Below are 26,843 nucleotides of genomic sequence, written 5' to 3' on the forward strand. Positions count from 1 at the left end.
TCGGCTCCCGGCCTCCGGAGGGGGGGGGGGAGGAGGAGGAGGAGGAGGAGAGGAAAAAGAGACCACGTGATCGGAAAAGCCTCCGTTTGCCTTTGCACCGGAACTGATTGGCTGGTTTGCCCCGCCCCTGACCCTCGGGCGGACCAATCGGCGGCCTAGGGCGAGACGTTGGCTTTTGAAAGCAGCCAATAGGAGGACGACGTTGCGGCTTCCTCTCCGCCTCCTTCGTTTAGCCCGCGAGTGTTAGGAGCGAGACTGGGCGACGGCGGTGAGCGCTGAGGGTGGCCGAGTTGTTTGTCTGGAGCGTCCAAGGTAACGGGGCGAGGCGACGGGGGTCCCCGAAGCGGGTTTTTCCGGGGCCCGGGGCCGTCCTCGGGGCTTCCTTTTCCCTTCCCCCGGCTTTCCAGGCGCCTCCGGAGCGGCAGGCCCCGGGCGAGGAGGGGGTGGAGATGGCGGAGTCCTAGTCTGGGGTGGGGGGTGTTCGGCTGTGGAGCGTGTGTGCGCAGGCGCAGACGCCCTGTCAACGACCCTCGCCCCTCCCTCCCCTCCCCGGCCGCTCCCCCCGGATGCCGCCCCCCGCAGATGACGGGCTCGAACGAGTTCAAGCTGAACCAGCCCCCCGAGGACGGCATCTCGTCGGTCAAGTTCAGCCCCAACACCTCGCAGTTCCTGCTCGTGTCGTCGTGGGACACGTCGGTGCGCCTCTACGACGTCCCGGCCAACTCGCTGCGCCTCAAGTACCAGCACGCGGGCGCCGTCCTGGACTGCGCCTTCTACGTGGGTCGCCCCCCCTACGCACACAGACACAGACACACACACACAGACACACATACACACACACACACTGCATCCCAGTTCTGTCACAGGCCCCAGACACACACACACACACACACAGACACACGCACACGCGCACACGCACACGCGCACACACACACACACAGACGCACACACGCGCGCGCACACACACACACACACACACAGCACCCCAGTTCTGTCGCAGGTCCCCTGGGTGGAGGCACTCAGGTGTCCCAGAAGTGGTTGGCAGCGCTGGCTTTGGCCTGTGCATGCTTGCAAACCAGGATCCTTAGGGCTGCTGGTGGTGGTGGTGGTTTTTTTGCAAAAAGTCGGAAATTTCCTCCTCTTAACATGGAGGAACTAATTGCAGCTCTCACTGGCCCCGGTGATCCCCCTCCCTGTCTACCTCCCTCTTTGCTGTTTGCAACGACAGTGGAATTTGGCTGCCTTATGATTCAAAAAGAAGCATTCGGTAGTCCACAGCTTTTTTTTTTTTTTACTCTCAGCCAGCGAGGGAAACTTGCTTTTGAACTTGCTTAGATTACTTTTGTGGAGGGCTGTGTTTGTTGAGTTTGTTTTCAACGAGCTTCTTGCACATATCTTCCTGATGTAGAGGAGCAGGGCAAGACAAACATTTGGGAAGGTTTTTGCAAAGCTTCAGTTTGACATACCTTGTTGACACTTTGTTTTGTAGGATCCAACACATGCGTGGAGTGGGGGATTAGATCATCAATTGAAAATGCATGATTTGAACACTGATCAAGGTAATTGAGCTGCCTTTTTTTTTTTGCAAGTTTTTTTTTTTTGGCTTGTGTTGGAAGAGTCCATGCGTTTATTTAGGAAGAGTAGTTGCCAAAAGTCTTAGCTCTAAGTTAGTTGGCTTTGTTGCAGAAGTGGCCTGAGTCTAGGACTCTATTCTTTTTTTTTTTGTTTGTTTGTTTTTTTGTTTTGTTTTTTGGGCCTCACCTGGGCGGTGCTCAGGGGTTACTCCTGGCTGTCTGCTCAGAAATAGCTCCTGGCAGGCACGGGGGACCATATGGGAACCGGGATTCTAACCAACCACCTTTCGTCCTGGATCAGCTGCTTGCAAGGCAAACGCCGCTGTGCTATCTCTCCGGGCCCAGGACTCTATTCTTAAAGGGTCACAGAATACTATGTTGGTTTGTTGGCAGTCAAGGCTAATGTGCCTTCCAACCTGGTGTTTCACAAATTGCTACTGCCACATTTGGTCTGTTGTTTTGTCAGGAATTTGCAGACTTTGCAGTGATGCTTCAGAGTTCGCTTTATTAGAAATTAGACAGATTGGGCCAGAGAGATAGCATGGAGGTAGGGCATTTGCCTTGCATGCAGGGCAGTGGTTCGAATCCCAGCATCCCATATGGTCCCCTGAGCCTGTCAGAAGCGATTTCTAAGTGCTGCTGGGTGTGACTCAAAAACCAAAAAAAAAAAAAAAAAAGAGAGAGAGAGAAAAAAGAAATTAGACAGATGGACGACAGACATTTAAAATCCTGCCATAAAGCAGTGAATCCTACCCACGTAGCATTTAAATATTGCTTGTCTGATTAATAGGTTATGCTTCATTTCCTAGCTAGATATGAAAGGAATTAGACTTTTTTTTTACGTGGTTGCTTTGGAGCAGAGTAGAAATTGGACTGGAACGTTCTGACACTGAGCTCTCCAGTGGAGCCTTTTGGGGGAGTGGCAGATGCATATGGTAGACAGACAGCAGATTACAACTGGAGGAAACTAGGAGTGAATTGTACAGGGAGGATGGGTAGAAAATGAGCCCAATATTTTTTTTTTTAAACACCCCAAATTCTAGTCAGAAGTGATTTTTGCATTACAAACACTGTCCCATAATTTACCACTGCATATGTTTGGTTTTGTTTTTTAGCAGTTTATTCTACATAGTAAGTTGGCTTCCTGTAATCATTATTTCTTAGGCAAGCATATTGAAAAACAAAGAGTTTCAGTGCTTGAGATCATAAGGGAAGTTTCTTTGTTTTCTCAGAAGGTCATTGCTGACACCTTTTTTTTTTCCTCCCGACTCCCCTCCTGCCCCCTGTAACTTTTCTTATTTGACAGGTAGTTTCCTGTTGAAGGATTAGGGACGGTCTTGGTTGTGTTTTTGGCACACAGACAATTAGTTGATGTTGGTTGCATGAATGAATGAATGAGACAGATTTTCAATTAAAAGGAAAGAAATGATGTGTTGGACATTTGTCCCACATGAAAACTAGAAAACTTTTCCTTACCCTTAGCTCTTAGAAAATCTTGTTTTCTTAGAAATAATTGGTTTGATGTGATTAATTTTATTCAGACCCAGAGGACCAGGGATCCTCATTCATTTGTTCATTCAACAGGTGTTTCTTGTGCACCTACAATAGGTAACATCAGAAATTATGCTAAAAATAATCAGTACCAGAGTTAAAAGATGGTCTTTGATTTTTAAGGACTCTAGACTTAGGTGGTGAAAAAACCTTGTGCCCTCACTAACACAGTTAAATGTAATCTGCAATGCAGGTCTGTGACCTGAGTCAGTTCGCCATTTCAGTGACTTGGATGGCACCGAGGTGAGCTGATTGGTTGGGGTCCCCAGGAGTCATGCAGTTTCTGCAGAACAGATACCGGGAAGATTGAATGTGGAAGGAGTGTTTTCTTTGGCTGTTAACTCTACTCAGTCGAGTAAAGCAGGTCCTTGATTCTTTCCTCCCCATGCAGAGAATCTTGTTGGCACTCACGATGCCCCTATCAGATGTGTTGAATACTGCCCCGAGGTCAACGTGATGGTAACTGGGAGTTGGGATCAGACCGTTAAGTTGTGGGATCCCAGAACTCCTTGTAATGCCGGCACCTTCTCTCAGCCTGAAAAGGTAGGTTTTTAATATTGCTGCCAGAAGTTATGATTCTTGGGGTGGTTTGACTCGATAATGTGTTTGAGGAATAAGAGTGCATTTAGAAGTGAGCGTTGAAGAGGAGCTAAGGTGTTGCTAAGTGGTAAAGCATTTTCATGTTTGAGGCCCAGGGTTTGATTTGTGGCACCACAAAAACAGACAAAAACAAACACACCAATACTTGTACACACACCAAAAAAGGTGAATCTGTTCTACAAACTCAGATGAAAATGGATTATGGTGTTTCTGTCAGCTTTATTTTCTGTCAATGGTTGTATTTGTCTCAGAAGAGACTATTTCAGAACAAACCCACATTGTCCCTAGATTCAATAGATGGTCAGTGCTTTAGATCCCAGAGCTGAGAAATAACCGTCCCTCCACCCTTCAGGGAACTCACTTAGCCCAGACTGCTGGGAACATTCAGTGGCATTTGTTGTGCCTGAACTAGAAAGTGGCCTTGAACTTGGCTCATTTCACCTGGCACCTGGAGCTGCTGAGAGGGAGAAATGCGGGATTTATTTTGTGTCTGTTGAGAAACGTTTCCTGTGTTCTGTGACTTTTCCTGTTTTCTAGTATTGACAGGTAATTTAAGGTTCCCCTGAACCCCAGGCTTTGTACACCTCCTTAAAACTTTGGATTGTTCTGACCTCTTGGTAAGGACACTGCAAGTACTTGAGTATTTGGGCTGTCCTTTTCTCTGGCTCGGGGTGGTTCAAGGGTTTTTTGGAGCTGAAAAAAGGCTCCTTAGCTGAGTCTGTTTCCTTGGTGTGACTATCCTGTTCAGCTCCCTTTAGTGTCAGTATAGACTCTGGCGCATCCAAAAGCTATTATTCCTGTCACATCTCAGAAAAAAAAAAAATCTACTCCTGACAAGACCTTTGTTCAGAATAGAATAATTGCATTGTTTCTAGTTTTGATTCATGGTTGTATGTAACATGTTAAGGGCAGTGATGAATCACTGACAGAATATCATTTAGTGGGGCAGCCACACTGAATCAAGCTGCTTAGTGGCTTTGCAAGGTTCATTATGTCACTTTTTTTAATACTTTCTTGATAAATGTACAGTCCTTGTCAGGAGCGTGACAGTGGTCTTGCTTGATTTATGATCAGTGGGGTAGTAGAAGGACAGGTAGGAGCTTGTGTATCACCTGTCCAGCAAAGATCTAAGGTATCACTCTGGTCTGGTTGTCTCTTTTTGGATTCTGGAGTTTTTAGTGCTTCATATGTCTAGGTTTATTTACCATTTTTCTATAAGCATTTTGTTTTCTCAATAAGTCTAGCTAAATCTATTTTTCCTCTCTAAATATACTTTTATTAAATCAATTCTTTTTAATCATAAATATTGTAGAGACTATTGGGTGGTTGTATTTTTTTGACTGGTGGTTTATATGTCACGTGGTGTAGTGATTGCTACCTGATGGTTTAATTATTGACTTAAGAGCTGTCGTATATTACCATGATATGGGTTCCCCTCATCAGAAAAAAGTTTTTAGTGACTCTTTAGGTTTTAAAACGTTAAATCAAGTTAAATTAGAGTTGTTTGTTCATCAAAAATAATGATATAATTAAAGTAAAATTTAAAAGATGTGTTTATCAATGAGGAACTCTTGCCAACATGCTCATGAATTTACTCAATTGGATTCCCAAGTAACATGTTTGGGCGGGAAAAAGCACTTTAAATGCTTCTTGCTAGAAATTTCATGTTTTCTTATAAGGAAATTGTTTATGGAAATTGTTTCAGTGTTGAAGAAAAGACCTTAAGTGACTTATGGCTCTCAAGGGAATTGGTACCTACAGAGTTGATTGTGCTTTCCAGTTTTCCTGAAGATGAACTTTTCTCTGAGCATTTAGTGTGACATCAGGACCAAAGAATTTGCCTTGTCATTTGCCAGGCCAATATCCTATCTTCTCATTTGGAGTTTATCTATGGTCCAAAATAGCTACGCCGATTATTAGTGATGGGTTTCCTTATTTGTCTGCAAAGACTTATTTGAGTGTGGCAGCTGGATAAACCAGGATTTTTAGAGTTCAGTGAATCTTTCTGATAGACCAAAGCAAAAAAACTTTGAAAAGTGATTGTTTTATGAAAAGCCAGAAACCACCAAAAGGTATCTTGAGTTTTTAAGTGACATTATTGTTTACTTTTTATTTTTGGATTTTGGGTCACCCCTGGTGACGCTCAGGGGTTACTCCTGGCTCAGGAGTAGAGAGTTTCTTTCCAGCTCAGCTCAGAAATTGCTCCTGGAAAGCACGAGGTACCATATGGTATGCAGGGATTTGCAAGGCAAACGCCCTACTGCTGTGCTATCTCTCTGGCCCCTATTGTTTACTTTTTAAGTTATTTGAGTATTAATTCTCTAAAATGTTTCTTTTTACTTAATGGAAATCTCTTGTACAATATTTTGGGATACTTTGTGTTTGTTTCGTGCAAACGCATGATTTAAATAACTGTATGTAGTTAACATATTGTTCCTGAATTTGAAGTTCACTTTCCAGAGGTCTGATGAGGGTGTGTGCCCTTGATTTTCCTCGAAAGATTGTGCTCAGGTGGGGAGATGATGCTTAACAAGTTTGGGTCTTTTTTGAAAGGTGTACACCCTCTCAGTGTCGGGGGACCGGCTCATCGTGGGCACTGCAGGCCGCCGAGTGCTGGTGTGGGACTTGCGGAACATGGGCTATGTGCAGCAGCGTCGGGAATCCAGCCTCAAGTACCAGACCCGCTGCATCCGGGCCTTCCCAAACAAACAGGTGCTTGCCTCTGCCCACCTGTTCTCTCTGTCCTGTGTCTGTCTGTCTGTTGCCCCCTCCACTCCCATTGCTTCCTTTGGAATTAAAAGACTGGTTTGCTTTTAGAGTTTATTTTTTCTATTTTTCTTTTGAGTACTGACTTGGAATTTCCTGCTGGTATATTTTCAGCAGACTCTTAAAAGGGCCAAGTGTACTAATTCACTTTTAGGAAAGACCTTGATGTTCAGAATGCTGATTTGCTAGTGGTATGACTAATAGTTTTCTGATTGCTTATTGGTAAAAATCAACTGATCAACTGAAAAAATTTTTTTTCGGTATTTGGGCCATAGCCGGTTATGTTCAGAGGTTATACCTACCTGGCTCTGCGCTCAAAAAATCATCCCTGGCAGGCTTAGGAGACCATATGGGATGCTACAAATTGAACCCAGGTCTGTCCTGGGTTGGCCGCATGCAAGGCAAATGCCCTACCATTGTGCTATCATCCAGGCCCCTATTTACTTTTTTTTTTTAATCAATGAAAGTTTTAAAGAAACTACTAACTTTTAATTTTAAATGTTAAAATTTAAAACTACAAACTTTTTTAATCAAAGAAAGTTTTACAGAACTTCTGAACTAGAAGCCAGGACATTCATATTTAAATGTGAAAATGAAAGAGTATAGAATTAGTTGTTTTTAGATTTTGCTTCTTTGTAACCCTAATACTAATACAGTTTTTGGTTTTTTTTTTTTTTTTTTTGGCTTTTGGGCCACACCTGGTGGTACTCAGGATTTACTCCTGGCTCTTCACTTAGAAATCACTCTTGGCAGGCTTCAGGGACCATATGGGATGGTGGCTCTGTGCAAGGGAAACTCTCTCCCCACTGTGCTATCCCTCTGGCCACTGTTTTTTGGTTTATTTTGGGGCCATCCCTCATTCTTGGCAGGATTCTGGGCACCAAATGTACTGGACCAGAATCCCAAGTTGTGTGCAAGGCAAGCACTTTAACTGCCACACTATCTCTGACCCACTGATAGTTTTCCGTCCACTCTGATGGGTAAACATCAATCTTTTCTTTTGTTGCTGTTGGTTTTTTTTTTTTTTTTTTTTTTGTTTTTTGTTTTTTTTTGGGCCACACCCAGCGTTGCTCAGGGGTTACTCCTGGCTGTCTGCTCAGAAATAGCTCCTGGCAGGCACGGGGGACCATATGGGACACCGGGATTTGAACCAACCACCTTTGGTCCTGGATCAGCTGCTTGCAAGGCAAACACCGCTGTGCTATCTCTCCGGGCCCTTGTTTCTTTCTTATTTTTTGTTTTATTTTTTTTTTTTTTGGTTTTTTTTTTGGGGGGGGGTCACACCCGGCAGCGCTCAGGGATTACTCCTTGCCCTATGCTAAGAAATCGCTCCTGGCAGGCTCAGGGGACCATATGGGATGCCGGGATTCGAACCACCAACCTTCTGCATGCAAGGCAAACACCTTACTTCCATGCTATCTCTCCACCCCATTGTTGTTTCTTTTTATTTTTTTTTCCCGGGGGGGCACACCTGATGGTGATTAGGGATTACTCCTGGCTCTGTGCTCAGAAATCATTCCTGTCAGGCTTGGGGGACCCCTGGACTGCCAGGGATCGAACCCCGGTCTGTAAGGCAAACAGCCTTCCTGCTATACTATTATTGCTTTGATCCCTTAAGAAAATTTTTTGTGGGGGCCGGAGAAATAGCACGGAGGTAGGGCATATGCCTTGCATGCAGAAGGATGGTGGTTCGAATCCTGGCATCCCATACGTCCCCCGAACCTGCCAGGAGCGATCTCTGAGCGTAGAGCCAGGAGTAACCCTTGAGCACTGCCGGGTGTGACCCAAAAACCAAAAAAAAAAGAAAGAGAATTTTTTTGTTATTTTGTTTGTTTTTTAGGGGGCCACACCTGGCAGCGCTCAGGTTACTCCTAAAATAGCACTAAGAAATAGCTCCTAGCAAGCCTGGGGGACCATATGGGATTCTGGGGATTGAACTTGGATTCACTCTGGGTCAGCAGCATACAAATGCCCTACCGCTGTGCTTTCACTCAGGCTCCTTAAGAAAACGTTTTTGAACCAAAAAAATTGAAAGGCAGAGAGATAGCATGGAGGTAGGGCATTTGCCTTGCATGCAGAAGGTTGGTGGTTCGAATCCCGGCATCCCGTATGGTCCCCTGGGCCTGTGAGTAGCGATTTCTGAGCATAGAGCCAGGAGTAACCCCTGAGCGCTGCCGGGGATCGAACCGTGGTCCATTCTGGGTCAGCAGCGTGCAAGGCAAATGTCCTACTGCTGTGCTATCTCTCTGGCCCCAACATCCTATTCTTAACAATTTTTTTCTTAAGTAATTCTTTTATTTTGGTTTTTGGGTCACACTCAGTGGTGTTCAAGAGTTATTCCTGGCTCTTCACTCTGAAGTTGCTCCTGGCAGGCTCAGGGGACCATATGGGATGCCGCGATTCGAACCGGGGTCCTGTGTTGGACACATGCAAGGCGAATGAATGCCTTGCTATCACTCGGGCCCCTTCTTAAGTAATTCTTTTTTTTTTTTTTTTTTTTTTTTTTTTTTGGTTTTTGGGCCACACCTGGCGGTGCTCAGGGGTTACTCCTGGCTGCCTGCTCTCAGAAATAGCTCCTGGCAGGCACGGGGGACCATATGGGACACCGGGATTCGAACCAACCACCTTTGGTCCTGGATTGGCTGCTTGCAAGGCAAATGCCGCTGTGCTATCTCTCCAGGCCCTCTTGAGTAATTCTTAAAGTAATTTGTTTATCTAGCACTTTTTCTCAGAGTATATTCCCCAATTTATGAAAAACAGTATGTAAAAATATGATTATATTTCTTCATAGGTTGTTTTACAGGAATGAATATTCCTATCTTAGAATTAAAAATATTTAAAATATGGGGCAAAAGAGAATAGTGGTTAAGATGCTTGCTTGGCATGGCAAGTGTTTATTCCTATCACCATGTATGATTTCCCTGAGTGTTGTCAGGAGTGATTCCTGAGTGCAAAACTCAGGGGCAAGCTCTGAGCCCTGCGAGGTGTGACCTCCCCCAAACAAAAACAATTAAAATACAGATTTACTGCGCGCGCGCGTGCGTGCGTGCGTGTCACACCCAGTGGTGCTCAGGGGTTACTCCTGGCTCTGTGTTCTAGAATCACTCCTGGCTGGTCAGGGATCATATGGAATGCTGGGGATCGAACTTGGGTCAGCTGCATGCAAGGCAAGTGCCCTTTCTGCTGTGCTGTTGCTCCAGCCCCAGTCTTATCCCTTTTTTTTGGGGGGGGTTTTGGGGTTTTGGTTTTTGGTTTTTGGTTCACACCTGGCAGCGCTCAAGGGTTACTCCTGGCTTTATGCTCAGAAATCGCTCCTGGCAGGCTCAGGGAAGTTCATGGGAAGCCAAGATTCGAACCACTGACCTTCTGCATGCAAGGCAAACGCCTTATGCTATCTCTCCAGCCCCAGTCTTATCTCTTTTAATAGACTATTATTTCAAGAAAAAAACCCGAAGATTTGAAGTTGTGAATCTTGAACACTGCTGAAAATTTATGTTGTTTGTATTTAAATGTGGTTTGCTAAAAATAGGTAGAATTACGTGGAAGACTTCTTTTCTAGTTAATTTTCAATTATTGATACCATAGTTGAAAACAATTCTTAGAGGTGAAGAGACAGAAGCAAGGAAAACATATTTCTTGTGGAATAACTGATTTCTTTCTGGACAGAACAACAAATGGTAATTGAAGACTTTATTTTGGGGGCCACACTCGGCCTTACTTCTGGCTGTGTGCCATAATCATTGAGGACTTTACACACGGTAATAGACAGTTTTGTCTGTAAGTCTCATGGCACAGTGTAGAGAACTAGTGATACCTAAGTATTTCATACACTATAAAGATAGTGTTTTTAAGCTTTTGACGTGATCAAACTACTGACTACTGTTTAGACACTTCTCTAAAGGGCTTTATCTAGTCAAAGAAGTCATCATTTGGAGTGGGGCTGAATGTGGTCGGTGAGGTCACAGCCTTTCCTTTGGACACTGGATTCCTTACTTGAACCTTCTCCGCTTGCACTGCAGGGCTATGTGTTAAGCTCCATTGAAGGCCGAGTGGCAGTTGAGTACTTGGACCCTAGCCCTGAGGTGCAGAAGAAGAAGTATGCCTTCAAGTGTCACCGACTTAAAGAAAACAATATCGAGCAGATTTACCCAGTCAATGCCATTTCCTTTCACAACATCCACAATACATTTGCTACAGGTAAAATAGGATAAGTTCTCCTAGCGTGGATTATTAAAAGCACGTCATTTGGAGGGAGATGGCTTCTGGGGCTGCGTTAGGTATCAGGACCCAAGGTTTGATCCTTGTCACTGCATGTTCCTTTGAACAGTCCTCTGTATGGCCTGATGTCTCCCCAAAGGAAGTCATCCCACCCCACAAAGTTTTGTCATCCATTGAGCACTAAAACATTTATACTTCAGTGGGGCTTTTCTTTTTTTTTTAAATGTGCTTGGCACTTTGGGGGGAATCTGGTAGGCAATTCCTTGGAGAAATTATGCTTTTATGACCTTAAAGATATGCCATTAAGGTGATGATTCTTCCTGTATCTGCTCTTAAGAGCTGTTCTAACTCATGCCATTTCTGGCAGGTGGTTCTGATGGCTTCGTGAATATCTGGGATCCCTTTAACAAAAAGCGGCTGTGTCAGTTCCATCGGTATCCCACCAGCATCGCCTCACTGGCCTTCAGCAACGATGGAACGACTCTTGCAATAGCATCATCATACATGTATGAGATGGATGACACGGAGCATCCCGAAGATGGGATCTTCATTCGCCAAGTGACAGATGCCGAGACAAAGCCCAAGTGAGTATGCTTCACCTGTGTTTGAGCCTTTTCTCGTCTTCAACCCAGGATTTATTAATTTTTCTACCTCCATGAATAGCATTGTTGATGCCTGCTCGATATTACAGCTGACTGTAGGGTCGGAGTTGATTTTATCTTGTTCCCCCAAGCTTTCAATATCCGTAGGTTGATAGACGGCTGATGGGTAAAATTGTGCCTAGTTGTTTTGTAGAGAAGAATGTCAAACTCTCATTCTTCTTGAATAGGCACCATTATTTGAACCCCCGGAGTTATTACGAACTCATTGCTTCAAAATTAAGTTGAGGAATTTTAAGAGTAATTTATTTGAGCAGATTCTATTTGAGGTATTTAAGAATGTGAACTGCCAAAATTCTTTCCTCTCTACAGAGGTTGTTTCTTTAATACTGACACAAAGTGAATGACCTTCAAGTCTGACTGGAAACCCAGAGTAATAATAATACGGCCTTGTCTGAAATAGCAAATTTCCTTAGTTTGGAAATTTAATAGATAATCGTTGGTTCTTGGTTATAATTATTGATAGAGAGGAACCAGTTACATTTTTGGTTGGGGGAGGTAGGAGGGCATCAGAAGGGCAAAGCTCTTAACTGAGTTAGTTTCCTGCATTAGACTTAGAGAAAATGTACTTGGCGCATGTAAAACTAAGCATGCCCCACCCCGCCTGATGTCTGACCCTCAGCCTTGCCCGTGAGGGGCGTCCTGGGTAAACTGCTGCAGAGCACATGGCTTGGGGCTCCTCTTCTGACCACTGAACAGGTTCCACTATTTGAGGCTAAATTAGTTGCAGCCTGAGAAGGGAGAGAGTAAAGTATTTATTATACATTGAGGATTTACACCTGCTTAGGTAGATTGGCCTTAGGCCTGACGTATGGGAAGCCCGTTGGGTAAAGGGCTCTGTTTGCATCTGCTCGTTCACTTTTGTGTTCCTATTTTGGCCCGGCCATTTTGATCTCATGCTGTTCTTTTTTCTTTTGAACTTGTAGGTCACCCTGTACTTGACAAGATTTCATTTACTTAAGTGCCATGTTGATGATAATAAAACAATTCGTACTCCCCAATGGTGGATTTCTTACTATTAACAAAGAAACCAGGGAAAAAATACTAATTTTAATACTATAAGAACCTGAAAATAACGAAAAAGAGGTTTTTGTTGTTGTTGTTGCTGTTATTTTTTTTAAATAAACATTTCTTAAATGTATGAGACGGTTTGATGGCTTTGCTGCATTAAAGGTGTTTGGGCAAACGGTATGGAGGGCAGTAACTGCACTTTTGAGAATTGGCTTTGACCTTATTTTTTGTTTCCATTGTAGAAATAAATGTTTGTCAATAAATATGAACAAACCCCTTTGCATTCTTTATGGGCTTGAAATGGTAGAGGAAAAAGCTCTTGAACCATTAGTTTCTTTTGCTGGTTCTAGTTGCTAATTCTAAAGCTGCTTCAGACCGCCTCATGAGGAGGTTAATCTACAATTAAACAATATTTCCTCTTGGCCATCCATTATTTTCAGAAGCAGATGGTTCATCATTTCCTGGGCTGTTAAACAAAGCGAGGTTAAGGTTAGACTCTTGGGAATCAGCTAGTTTTCAATCTTATTAGGGTGCAGAAGGAAAACTAATAAGAAAACCTCCTAACATCATTTTGAGACTCTAAACAATTATTTATTAGCAAACAATTGATCCCAGAAGGGCAAATTGTTTGAGTCAGTAATGAGCTGAGAAAAGACAGAGCATATCTGTGTATTTGGAAAAATAATTGTAACGTAATTGCAGTACATTTAGACAGGCATCTATTTGGACCTGTTTCTATCACTAAATGAATTTTTGGAAACATTAATGAGGTTTACATATTTCTCTGACATTTATGTAGTTCTCATTCCCATTGTAGTTGTCCAGTGCTGGTGATTAAAGTTAGAACTAAATAAAAATAGAGTAGCGAGAATGAGATTCATTTCTACGTAATCCTCTAAGCCAGAACACGAACTTCGCTTGGCCTCTTCTTGGTAGTTCCCAATAGTATTGTTTCGATCATCCCTTTTATAGTAGTTTAAAGTAGTGACCAATGTATGTCTCAGAATGGGGATTTGGACCTGGATGAAAGTGAATTTTGTTCATTAAAAAAATAACAATTGGGCCCGGAGAGATAGCACAGCGGTGTTTGCCTTGCAAGCAGCCGATCCAGGACTTAAGATGGTTGGTTCGAATCTCGGTGTCCCATATGGTCCCCCGTGCCTGCCAGGATTTATTTCTGAGCAGACAGCCAGGAGTGACCCCTGAGCACTGCTGGGTGTGCCTCCCCCCCCAAAAAAAAATAACAATTGTTTTTTTCTAAAAAAAATAATAGTGGTACAGAGGAAGGCCTTGTGTTTATTAAATTACGTTGGTACGAACCGTGGAAGTCTGAGTTCGTGTTTTGAAATATATTTTCTTCATTGCAGGTCCACCTAATCACCTCGTGTTTCTCTGTGGAAAGCTTTGTGTGGTTCCTACCAATGCTTGTACCTCCCTGGGGCGCTGTCTGCATGGGGCCGTGTTGTTCAGTGCGTGTATTTCTGTTGTCTTGTCTCCTAACAACTTGTTTGCTCCCCTCCCTCTGCTGCTGTGGGCCGTGGTGCCTTTGTCCTCAGTAGTGGTAGAGCCGAACCTGGCTTGCCCTTGCCAGCCCAGTTGCTGTTGAGGGGCGGCTTGAGCGTGGGTTAAAAAGTGACCTGTCACACACCTGCCCGTATCACTGCTGTGCTGCCCAATAAAGCCAAAATTCCCAACCCTGTGCTCTTGGGTGTGTTTCGATGTGATGATTGATGGCAGGCACTTTATCAAAAGAAAATTAAAAGGTTGAAGGCCTGGTGGGGTTGATACTGTATCCTTAGGGCCACACTGACTGCCTTGTGTCATTATGATTTCCCCTCATGGACATGGGGGGCTCCTGACCTGGACATTGTGATGCCCTGAAGAACTGCCATTACCCATGTCCCTGAATCCTTGCCCAGTCAGCAGAGCTTCTAGCCACAGCGCTGTCCCAGGTTGGCACAGGTACATGCTCAGACCCAGCAGCGACTGTTCCATCTGCGTCCCACCATTGTAGGGATTTGTCCTGTGAAGGTCATAAAACTGGGTCAGGGCAGAGGGTACATTCACTGAACTATAGGAGAACTGAGTACAAGAGGGTTTGGGCCACACCTGGGCAGTGCTCAGGGATCACTCCTGGCATTGCTTACAGTCCCAGGGGGATGCTGGGGACTATCAGGTTGGTCATGTGCAAGGCAATTGTCTTTCCCCCTGTTCTTTCTTTGTGCCCCTTGGGGCCGGGGGTGTGAGTTTTGTCTGGTGTATTTATCTTTAGAAACCCACAATCTGGGCCCAGAGAGATGGCACAGCGGCGTTTGCCTTGCAAGCAGCCGATCCAGGACCAAAGGTGGTTGGTTCGAATCCCGGTGTCCCATATGGTCCCCTGTGCCTGCCAGTAGCTATTTCTGAGCAGACAGCCAGGAGTAAGCCCTGAGCACCGCCGGGTGTGACCCAAAAACCAAAAAAAACAAAAAAACCCACAATATTCTGAAATCTGTGTCTCGCCATTGACTATGGCTACATTTTCTCGGGGCGACCCAGACACCTCAGAGTCTGTTGGTTTCTGTACCTCAGGTTTCTCCTATTTAAAAGGGTCTCTCTGTTCTTTAGGGGCCTCCCAAGTCGGGCTTAAGAGACCAGGGCTGGGCCCAGAGAGATAGCACAGCGGCGTTTGCCTTGCAAGCAGCTGATCCAGGACCAAAGGTGGTTGGTTCAAATCCCGGTGTCCCATATGGTCCCCCGTGCCTGCCAGGAGCTATTTCTGAGCAGACAGCCAGGAGTAACCCCTGAGCACCGCCCAAAAACCAAAAAAAAAAAAAAAAAAAAAAGAGACCAGGGCTGACTTGACCAGTGTTTCTGTGTGAGGCCTGAGAATGTGACAGTTTGGACCCTGAGGTGCTCAGACCCCCAGGGCCACACTTTTTTTTTTGCAGGGGCCTCCAGAGCAGCACCTGGTGATGCTCCTGGGCCCCTGTGCTTAATCCTTGTGCTACCTTTGCTCCCCTTTCAATGTTTTAGAACCCCCAACCCTGTCTTCAGCACTCTTTGCCACACCAGTTACTGTCTTGTTTTTCTCCCTATTGTACCACCTCTGACAGTGTTTGAGGGCCCATATGGAATGCTGGGCATCAAACCACCCTGCACCTCCTTCCCTCCTTTCATCTGGAGCCCAGCTTAGGCTTCTGTAAGGGAAATGTAGGAGCAGGTCAGCTCAGTATGTGGATCTGCAGCCTGAGGGTATGGCCTCTGGGTGCTGAGGACCTCTCTTCCTTTCTCCCTCATCCTCTCCCTTTCTCGCTCTGGCTCAACTTCCCTTCCCAGAACTGACTCCAAAGAAACCAGCTAGGAAGGGTGGTCACTTCTACCTGCGAGCACTGTGCCCCTTCTGTGGATAGTAACCTGAGGCCTCCCTCAAAAGGAGCAAGGCAGGACAGGCTGGTGCCCTTTCTGGGGTTCTGCTGGGCAGGGTGTTCTGTCCATACTGGTTCCCCTTTGGCATGTGGAGAAGCTGAAGGCTGCATCAGCGCCTCCTGGTCTGTCAGTCCAGGCCCATGTTCCCAGGGTGCACAGCCACTCAAGCCACTTTTGCTGTTGAAGCTGGGCTTTGTTGTTGTTGGGCCACATCCAGCAGCGCTCAGGGTTTATTCCTGCCTGGCTCTGCATGCACTCAGAAATCATTACTGACAGGCTCAGGGGACCCTATAGGATGCTGGGGACCAAACCCGGGTCAGCCATGTAAAAGGCAAATGCCCTTCCCACTTTGCTATATCACTCTTGCCTGAAGCTGGGCTTTCTTGAAGTGGCAACTGGCCTCTCTGTGGTGGAAAGGTTGCTGTCAGGCTGTCAGGTGACACTAGATCTTTCCGCCCATGAGTCTTGGTGTGTGTTAGCCCAGCTAGGAGCTCAGAGTCCAGCAGTAAGGAAATACCCTTAACTTGCATTCATCGTAGTTGCCCCCAAATTCTGTGAATCGGAGGAACCTTTTAGTTCTCTCTAGCACTGAGGCATTTGGTTTGGTTTGGAGGTCACACCCAGCAATGCTCTGGTCCTGGTAGTGCGTGTGGGTACCATATGTGATACCTGGGGTCGAATTTGGGTTGGCACCTCACCTTCGTTCTGCTTCTGCCCCATTGAGCTGTTTGGCCCTCTTGAAAACACAGGCCATGAGTCTCAAATCTGTTCGGTGCTTTCTACTCTGTGTTGCTCTGAGTTTTCCTTTGAATCCTATGCACGTTCCTCTTGGTGATCCGTTGTTCCTATATCTGTCCTCGTTCCAGCTGTCACATGAATGTACTTTTTGTCCCCGCTGGGATGAGCCCTGCCTGCTTGTAATGGAGGCGGTTGGTTATTCTCCCTGCTGGCATTTAGCATTTCTGGATGCTCTTGACTTGCTCCGCTGTCCCTTGTGTCAGGTGCAGACGCTGTTTCTGTTCTCGATGTTTGAGCACTGGCCACTCGGCTAATGCTGCATAATCAGAGATGGCCCATTATCCAAATGATTTCCAGTATCATTTGGAAATAGATGTTCAATGTTCCTTCAATGTTTTGTGCTGGGGATGGATGGAGGATTTACATTTTTTAAAAATTTATTGCTCATTGGGCCACACCCATGGTATGTGATCAGGGATCATTTCTGGGGGGACCCAGGGGTCAAACCTGGGTTGGCTGTGTGTGCAAGGCAAGCGCCCACCCCCACCCCTCCATATTATCTCTAACTACCTTTGTTTATTCCTCAAGAAGCAGTTCCCAGGGCTGGAGTGGTAGCACAGTGGTAGGCTGACTCAGAACGGACCCCAGTTCAATCCCAGGTATCCCAATACTATACTATATCCCATATACTATATGGGATACCCCCAGCCAGGAGCGATTTCTGAGCGCAGAGCCAGGAGTAACCCCTGAGCACTCCTCGGTGTGGTCCAAAAACAAAACAAACAGAAAAGAGGCACTTCTCAGCTGTTGTGGCAGTAAATAATTCATTTTTGAAAAATGTAGATCATAGCAGGCAAAGAATGACACAGCTGTCACCAGGAAACCACATTTTGGCTTCTATATGTCTTTCGCTCCAAATTTTCTGTGCGAGTTTCTCTTAACTAAAGTTAACCAGATTGGCTGAAAATGAACCAATGTGATGGATGGTCACTTGTATATGACTTGCATAACATTGACTTTGGCTGGGGTCATTCCAGGTGTCCCTTGAAGTACTAGGTTCCAGTTGCCCCAAGAGCATCTGGAGTGTCTGCATGAGTGTCACTGGCATAGCTCAGAGGAGCCTGCCTGGGTTTGTGGCCTGGACTTGCACTTAAAGGTGCTGCTGAGGCAGGCTATGGGCTGCTGCTCACTAGGGCCCTTCACTGGGCGAGTTTCCCTCGTTTCCTTGGGACTTGGATGCGCCTGACAGCCAGCCCAGGACCATGCAAGGAGGCGCAGTTTTAGCAAATGTGGTTCAGGCACAGTGATTGAGGATGGTGGGAAAATTCATCCATCAGCTGTTCTTACTGTCTGTCTATGGAGGGTTGCCTAGTGTAACGGGGATTTGAATGTGCCAGCCACCTTGTTAGCCGCTGGGTTCCTGCCTCACTGGTTTCTAGTTGGGTGGGGCATGTGGCTGCAGCAAGAGGTGTAGAGACACTGGAACAGACAAGGGCCATATCTTGACTGCCCCCTGAGTCTCTTATCCACATCCCCATTAATGAAGAAGGAAGCCTGTTCCAGAACTTTCTGGCTCATGTTTCGAAGAGGCAGCCTGATTCTTGGAATCCAGTCTCTGGACTTGATTGGAGCTTAGGCTTTGTACTTTAATTTGACCACTGGTCATCAGTTTTGATAGTTTCCTCATCTATAAGCCACAAAACAACAAAAAATAGATGCTAGCTCATTCGTGGAGTTAGAGTGACTATATGAAATATGGAAAGGCTGGAGGGATAGTACAGTGGGTAAGTGCTTACTTTGCAGGGGCCAGCCTGGGGTTTGATTCCCCAGCACTTCATCTGGTCCATAGTGCCAGGTTTTGAATGCTCGATCCCTGGGTCCCCTTGGCTGGGAAGTTTATTAGGTGTGTCTGACAGTGAAGAAGAGTGAATCTCAAATTTCTGCTCTTGATGAAGAACATTTGGAACTTTCTGTTCTATTATTGGCCAACTCTAAATTTTTGGCCAGCCACACTCAGCAGTGCATTTGGTGCTCAGATCTCCATGCAGGCTAGGGGTCTAGTTGGGACTCTGCCTGAAAAACAAGTGCTCCATTCTTTGGGACTCCTCCACATAAAAAAAAGTGCTCCAGTCCTTTGGACTCAGTCTTTTGAACCTCCGTGGCCCCATTTTAGTTTTTTTGTAAATTGGTATGCTTATATTCTTAGTTGTTTTTTATTTTGTGGGGTTTTGTTTGTTTGTTTGTTTTGTTTTTTTGACATTGCCAGGATTCAAACCCAGGGTTTTATACACACACTGCAGATGCTTTGCTACCAAACCATATGCCAGCTCTTAACGTGTTTCTGGTGCTTAAACTTAACTTTCAGTAAACACAATCAGGGTCAGGAATGCAGAGTAGAGAGTGCATATGTTCTTATGTATAAGCATCTGGGTCACTCCCTACATGACAAAGGTGTTTTTCAAAGAGAAGAATCACATCATCAGCCCTTTCAGATTAGAAGATTGGCTATCTTGGCCATATTTACTTGGTATCTTTGTTTTGAAATGAAACATTCAGAATCTCATTTATGCCCATTTCACTTCATTCCCATTTTCCATTCTTAGATATGGGACTGTTTGTGCACTTATGGTCAACATGGTTTCCATTGTAGACTTTATTTATTTATTTATTTATTTTATTGTTTTTGGGCCACACCATTACTCTGTGCTCAGGAATTATTCCTGGTGGGCTCAGAGGACCATATGGAATGCTAGGATTGAACTCAGGTAGGCCGTGTGCAAGGCAGATGCTCTTCCCGCCTTGCTATCTCTCTGGCCCATGGTTTCTTTCTTTTCTTTCTTTCTTTTTTTTTATTTTTATTAAAACCTTCCTAGGGCTGGAGAGGCAGGTAATTGCTCAAAAGGCTGAGGGTCTGCTTGGTATGCAGAAGACCTGATTCTGAGCTTCAGCACTGCTGGACCCCCAAAACTCCTGGACGTCACCCTGAGTAGTGCTGGGGGTGGTCCCCCAAGCCCAAACCAAAACTATTTCTTTAGCACTGTTACTCCCTGTAATGGGCAGACCTCCCCCAGTAGGGTTTTTAATCAGATGCGGCTCAAGAGGGTGTACTGTGGGGTGTGAACTCAGCAGACTCTGGTACCAGCCACCTCTACCAGGGCGATGACAGTTCTGTGACTTGTTGGGGTCCCTGAAGGGTAAAAGCCGCTGCATCTAACAAGTTGCTCTTTTCATTCGGGAAACAAGTGAGCCTCTTGGTAGTACCTTATAGATTCAGTTCCTGAAAGCAGTCCTCCTCACCCTCACTCCCCGTGGTTAAGCTATTAGCACTAGTTATGGCAGTTTCCTTTACAAATGACACCTGGCTACCATTGCTTGGGACTAGCACGAGGAGAAATGAAAGCTGGTGGCGTCAAATACCAATTGGGCCATCAAGCACAAAGGCCCTTTCCCCTTGATCAGTGGCCTGTTGCAACAATACTTTCATTTCCTTCAGATGCCCACCGAACTTGGCCCGGCCTTGGCACTGGCCTGTCATTGGCTTCGTCGGTGGGGAGTTAATTTTGTGTCCGAACAGGAAGGAACCCGCATGCGCAGCCTCGAGCCCAGGCCTTACTGGCTCCCAGTGAGCTGTAATTGGGAGACCTGACCTGATTTAGCCAGTCTGTTTACTGTCTCTGAGGACACCGAACTTTGAATAGCAATTACTTTTGTTGTTGTTGTTTGTTTGTTTGTTTTTGGGTCACACTCGGCAGTGCTCAGGGGTTACTCCTGGCTGTCTGCTCAGAAATAGCTTCTGGCAGGCACGGGGGACCATATGGGACACTGGGATTGGAACCAACCACCTTTGGTCCTGGATCGGCTGCTTGCAAGGCAAACATCGCTGTGCTATCTCTCCGGGCCCACTTTTTTTTTGTTGTTACTGATTTTGGCCCATACTGGCTGTGTTCAGGAATCACTCCTAGTGGGCTTGGGGTTATGTGGGAAGCAGGGATACATCCTGGGTCTACCCTGTGCAAGGCAAGTGTCCTACACTTGTTATCTACCTGGTCCTGTAATTACTTTTCTTTTGTTGTTTTGCTTTTCCTTGAATAGCCCTCCGGAGCTCTGATCTCTGATCTTCCACACTTCTGTAGAAGTGGAAAGAGCTTCAGCTATATGTAGCAGGGACTTGGGCTGAAATAACTAGAGTAACTAGAGGCTTATTTTCTATCAGCTAATTACCTCTGTCTGTCAGAGCTACACTGGTGCGGGTACTTGGAGGAGCCACACAAAATCTTACCAGTGGTCTGAAAAGCATCCTAGTGTGCTCTCCCCATTCAAGAATGAAGTCCCTTTTCTCTTTGTCATAGGACTGTGTCCCAGGCCACTACAGTCATGTTGAACTTATGTGCTGACTCATGACTTTGGTACAGTGTCACTTTGTGAGGCCCAAATGCCTGGCTCTTTGATTTCCTTACACCAGCTGTGTCCTCGGAAAGAGCCCAGACAACTGGTCATGGGTCTCACATCACCAGTGAGACCGGGATTCACCTTGATGCACTGGATTGGACCACAGCTCTTCACAGCTGCCAGTGCAGGGCAGTAGCAGGCTTTGCATGCAGGTGACACTTGCAGTATTCCCTGCTCCTCCAGATTTCTTTTTTTTTTTTTTTTTTGGTTTTTGGGCCACACCCGGCCGATGTTCAGGAGTTAATCCTGGCTGTCTGCTCAGAAATAGCTCCTGGCAGGCACAGGGGGCCATATGGGACACCGGGATTCGAACCAACCACCTTTGGTCCTGGATCGGCTGCTTGCAAGGCAAACGCCACTGTGCTCTCTCTCAGGGCCCTCCTCCAGATTTCTGAGAGTATTCCAGAACATTCCAGAACAGCCTGGCTCTGCCCCCTCCCCCATGACCTTGTGGGGTGGAGAGCATTAGGATCTGGATGAGCGACGTTCAGATGTGGCAATCAGCAGGATGCCCGCCCCTGTTCCCTGTTAACCTTAGGCAGTCAGGCCCTCAGAACTGCCAGGGTTGCTGGAAACAGAACCCGGGGCCAGCATCATCCACACCAGGCAGTGTTGGGGATTTTGTTTTGTTATGTTGTGGGGCCACGCTTTTTCCCTCTCACTCCTCTTCCTCTTCATCTTCTCTCTCTTTCTTTCATTTGGCCCTTTGCACCTCTAATAAGAAACCTTGCCAGGGCCTGGAACAGTAGCACAGCAGGGAGGACATTTGCCTTGAACATGGCCAACCTGGGTACAATCCCTGGCATGGTATGGTCCCCTGAACCTGCCAAGAGTAATTTTTGAACACAGAGCCAGAAATAATCCCTGAGTGCACACTGGTGTGGTCCAAAAACCAAAAAAGAAAAAAGAAACATCTCTCTCTCCATACTGCAAGAGTATTTTTTAGACATCTGTTATGGTACTGATCAAAGTCCAGTTCAGTTCTATTCCTTGCCAGCGTCGAATCTGCTAGGAATTTGTTAGCAGTTAACGGTTGTTGTAAGTCAGCCTGAAGGAGGTTGACTGATAGAAGGATGCCCCTCCAGCTCGGAGCACGCATCTGCCACCCTGTCTAGCCCATGGTTCTGAGGTGAAACGGCGGGTAAACAGCTCGCAGACCGTCAGGCTTGTGGAAATAATAGCTTTATTCGGTGGACAAGACTGAAGTCCAAGGTCTCAGCCTCAGTTCCAGCCAACCACATCTCGCCTTCCACAGACCCTTGTTTTTATCCCCCAGAATCAGGTACCACCCAATGGTGGGATCAGATACTACCCAATGGTGGAAGCAGAATCAGGTACTACCCTAGCTAGGGTGGGGGCAGAATGCCTGGTCACACCCTAGGGTAGGGCACAATCACTGATAGGGTAGGGTCAGTAACATAATAATCCCCTAAAATATTTACATACACAACAACAGTTATCAAGGAAAACTTAGAACAAACAAGTGCAGTTGTCCCTGTGCCTGCTGCTGGAAGGGAACCAAGAGAGATGGGGCAGACAGGGTCGAGCCAAGAGCCGACCCCATCCTGCAAGGCAAAGGAGTCGATGTTGGGCTTGGAAACCCCTCCACTTTCTTTTTTTTTTGGTCACATCTGGCAGCACTTGGGTTACTCCTGGCTCTGTGCTCAGAAATTGCTCCTGACAGGCATGGGGGACCAGTTGGGATGCCAGGATTCAAACCACCATCCATGCATGCAAGGCAAAATGGTGCTATCTCTCCAGTCCCTCCCTCATCTCTTTTTTTTTTTTTTTTTTTTTGGGTTTTTGGGCCACACCCGGTAACGCTCAGGGGTTACTCCTGGCTATGTGCTCAGAAGTTGCTCCTGGCTTGGGGGACCATATGGGATGCCGGGGGATCGAACCGTGGTCCGTCCAAGGCTAGCGCAGGCAAGGCAGGTACCTTACCTTCAGCGCCACCGCCCGGCCCCCCTCATCTCTTTCTAATCAAACTGGAGTGTGAACTGAGACCATTCTTAGGTTTTCTGCACCGGAGTAAAGCCATATGAATATTCCATTTAAAATCAAAGTACGGGGGCCCGGAGTGATAGGACAGCGGCGTTTGCCTTGCAAGCAGCCGGTCCAGGACCTAAGGTGGTTGGTTCGAATCCCCGTGTCCCATAGGGTCCCCCGTGCCTGCCAGGAGCTATTTCTGAGCAGACAGCCAGGAGTAACCCCTGAGCACTGCTGGGTGTGGCCCAAAAACCAAAAAAAAAAAAAAAAAAAAAAAAATCAAAGTACGGGCCCGGAGAGATAGCACAGTGGTGTTTGCCTTGCAAGCAGCCGATCCAGGACCAAAGGTGGTTGGTTCGAATCCCGGTGTCCCATAGGGTCCCCCGTGCCTGCCAGGAGCTATTTCTGAGCAGACAGCCAGGAGTAACCCCTGAGCACTGCCGGGTGTGGCCCAAAAACCAAAAAAAAAAAAATCAAAGTGCAATCTTTTTTTTTTTCTGCGGGGTGGGGGGGTGGGTGGAACTTGAGCCACACTCAATGGTGCTCAGGGGTTGGTCTTGGCAGGCTCGGTGAACCATATGGGATGCTGGGCATAGAAACCTAGTCAGCTGCGTGCAAGGCAAACGCCCTCCCAGTTGTGCTGTCGCTTCGGCCCCACGTTCCTTTCTTTTACACACACCTCAATTGTCACACTTTCTTTGTGAGATGATGTCTGAGAACCTTGAGCGACCTTCGGCCCATATTTCAAGCCTGGCTTTAATCACATCCTCAGCCCTTTGAATTATTTAGCATCTTTTTGAGATTACATTTTTTATTCCTAATTATAATGCAAAGATATATACCATGAAATATTTATGATGTAATTATGATCAGAATGTGCAGCCTCCCCCCAAGATGTGAATAATAACGGGATGGGCCTGGTATTTAATTAGAGGAGCCCGGTGGCCAGTGCTGGGCGGCTTGCCAAGCCGAGAACTACATTTCCCATCATGCCTTTGCCGGTGTGGTTCCGGGTCATGTCCGTTCAGAATCAGCAGTAACTGGAGAAGCTCCAAGCCTTGCTGGCTGGTGGGTGTAGTGATGCAGTCTGGGTTCCTGCCAGTCCTGGCTCTAATGATATGCAGCCAGTGTTTGTCCCCCGGGAACCCCTGTTAGCCTCAGGCCCACCCCATGGGCCCTCTCACGGGGCTGCTCAGTGGTGGTCATGGCCCCTGGGGTACCTGTCCTGTCTGGGTCCCTCCAGGATGGTGTCTATTGACCTCTGCGCACTGTGGGAGGAGGACCGAGTTCGAAGTTGTCTTGAAGTGCTCTTTCGAAATGCCTGCTTGCCTGCTAACCTACCTACCTTCCTTCCTTCCTTCCTTCCTTCCTTCCTTCCTTCCTTCCTTCCTTCCTTCCTTCCTTCCTTCCGTCCTTCCTTCCTTCCTTCCTTCCTTCCTTCCTTCCTCCCTCCCTCCCTCCCTCCCTCCCTCCCTCCCCCCTCCCTCCTCCCTCCCTCCCTCCCTCCCTCCCTCCCTCCTTCCTTCCTTCCTTCCTTCCTTCCTTCCTTCCTTCCTTCCTTCCTTCCTTCCTTCCTTCCTTCCTTCCTTCCTTCCTTCCTTCCTTCCTCCCTCCCTCCTTCCCTCCTCCCTCCCTCCCTCCCTCCCTCCTTCCCTCCTTCCTTCCTTCCTTCCTTCCTTCCTCCCTCCCTCCTTCCCTCCTTCCTTCCTTCCTTCCTTCCTTCCTCCCTCCCTCCTTCCCTCCTTCCTTCCTTCCTTCCTTCCTTCCTTCCTTCCTTCCTTCCTTCCTTCCTTCCTTCCTTCCTTCCTTCCTTCCTTCCTTCCTTCCTTCTTCCTTCCAATTCCTTCCAATTCCTTCCTTTTTTCTTCCCTCCATCCCTCCCTCCCTTCTTCCTTCTCTTCTTCTCTCCTTCCTTACCCCAGGAATGCTGCTTTCCTATCTGTTGCACTAACACCTTATGTTTGCTTCTGTGGTTGCACAGCTGTACTAAGTCCCCTTTTTTGGGCCACACCTGCAGCAGTACTCAGGGGTTACTCTTGGCTCTGCACTCAGAAATTACTGGCAGGGGCCGGAGAGATAGCAGGGAGGTAAGGCGTTTGCTTTGCATGCAGAAGGTCTGTGGTTTGAATCCCAGCACCCCATATGGTCCCCCGAGCCTGCCAGGAGCGATTTTTGAGTGTAGAGCCAGAAGGAGCCCCTGAGCGCTGCCGGGTGTGACTCAAAAAGCAAACAAACAAACAAAAAAGAAATTACTGGCAGGCTCAAGGGACCATACGGATTCTGGGGATCAAACCCTCCAGCCTTCTTTTCATAAATTTGGGTCACACCTGGCAGTGGTCAGGGTATACTCCTGGCTTTGTGTTCAGGGATCACTCTGGTGAGACTTGGAAACCATATGGGGTGCTGGAGATTAAACTTGAGTCAGTCCATGCAAAGCAAATACCTTCCCGGTGTACTATCCCCTGCTGGAGATTTTTTAATTTTGATAGTTCAAAAAAATGTGTGTGTGTGTGCGTGCACCCAATGGTGCTCAGGGATAACTCCTGGCTCTGCATACAGGAATCACTCCTGGCCTCGCTGGGGATCATATGGGTTACCATTGACTGAACTAGCGATACTCAAGGCTGACTCCTGTCTGCACTCAGAGATCACTGCTGCTGGGGCTCAGGGGGACCCAGTTTGATGCTGGGAATTGCCTATGAGCAATGCAAGAGCCCTCCCCATTGTACTACTACTGCCTTTGAGCCCTGAACTGAAAAATTTCCAAGAAAGCACCTGACACTGGGAGAAATCCTGAAGTGCCAGGTGTTATTGGTTCCAGTGTTCCTAAGTAGGTGGGTCTGCTTCCTAATCCTGCCCTGCCCTGATAATTGATCAGGTCTGGATGTATCCTAGTTCTGGGAGTGCAGGGCTGTGTGTCCTGGCTGTGTTCTCCCACTGTCTGTCTTGGACACTGGGGTTGGACTCCTCTGCAGCTTGTCTGAAACCTTCTGGACTGGGTCTGGGACCTGAATGGGGTCAGATAGGAGACTCCTTGCTCCCACTGCTGCTGAGTCTGGAGTACAGGGTTCCCACTCAGCATGGTTTAGAGGGCCTTGTCCTGCAGTTCAGGCTTTGCTCCTGCCAGCTTCCTAAGGGCAGGTGGATTCCACTTGTCAGGTTTACTGCCGTCCTCTGCTGGGAACAGAGGTGCCTGGTCTCTGAGGAAGGGCTGCCTGGCTGGGGACGTCTGTGACTGCTAAAATGTGGATTTTGGGCTGCAGTTGGCGGTGCCTCGACTGACATGGAGGGTTGGCACTGGGTGTGGCCTGAGGGGCCTGCCCCAGAGGGTCCTGGGGACCTGGGGCCTCAGTCTCCTGGGCCCGCTGCTGTGGGTCTATCTCCTTATGGAGCTGGCAGAGACCCTCTGGGTGGTAGGACATGCTGCAAAGATAGCTCGCAGATGCTTGTGTGTGTGTGTGTGTGTGTGTGTGTGTGTGTGTGTGCAACTAGATTTACTTGGATCTACACACTTTTCCTCTTTTATCTTTATGTGCATGCGTGTATGTGTGTGTGGAACCAGACTTACTTGGATACACACACTTTTCCTTTTCTGTCTCTGTGTGTGAGAATATTTGTGCATGCGTGTATGTGTGTGTGGAACCAGACTTACTTGGATACACACACTTTTCCTTTTCTGTCTCTGTGTGTGAGAATATTTCTGCATATATGCATGTGTGTAACCAGACTTACTGTCCCAACGCTGAATATTGGCACATTTTAAGAGAAGATAAGGGTACAAGATTCCAGTCAAACTTGGATGCTTTCAAATGGCTCAAATAACCATGGCATTAAGCCCCCCACTATTCTCATTTTTGTCTTCTGGGGCTATACCCAGCAG

The 26,843-nt window shown here is 46.8% G+C and overlaps 1 protein-coding gene across 2 annotated transcripts; it reads left to right on the forward strand.

The window, feature by feature from the left end:
• The first annotated feature begins 235 nt into the window (after window positions 1–235).
• BUB3 (BUB3 mitotic checkpoint protein) lies at window positions 236–14,073 on the forward strand. Of its 2 annotated transcripts, none has more exons than XM_049764510.1 (8): window positions 236–312; window positions 583–777; window positions 1,490–1,559; window positions 3,517–3,668; window positions 6,279–6,437; window positions 10,511–10,688; window positions 11,077–11,293; window positions 13,747–14,073. In XM_049764510.1, exons 2-8 carry the CDS (start codon window positions 583–585, stop codon window positions 13,754–13,756), a joined length of 981 nt encoding a protein of 326 aa, XP_049620467.1. In that variant the 5' UTR covers window positions 236–312; the 3' UTR covers window positions 13,757–14,073. The 2 variants fall into 2 exon arrangements, with proteins under 2 accessions (XP_049620467.1, XP_049620466.1); XM_049764509.1 differs by lacking the exon at window positions 13,747–14,073 and adding an exon at window positions 12,295–12,369.
• The last annotated feature ends 12,770 nt before the right edge of the window (window positions 14,074–26,843 follow it).

This window comes from Suncus etruscus, chromosome 17 (genome assembly GCF_024139225.1).
Source record: "Suncus etruscus isolate mSunEtr1 chromosome 17, mSunEtr1.pri.cur, whole genome shotgun sequence".
In the NCBI taxonomy this organism is placed as follows: Eukaryota; Metazoa; Chordata; class Mammalia; order Eulipotyphla; family Soricidae; genus Suncus; species Suncus etruscus.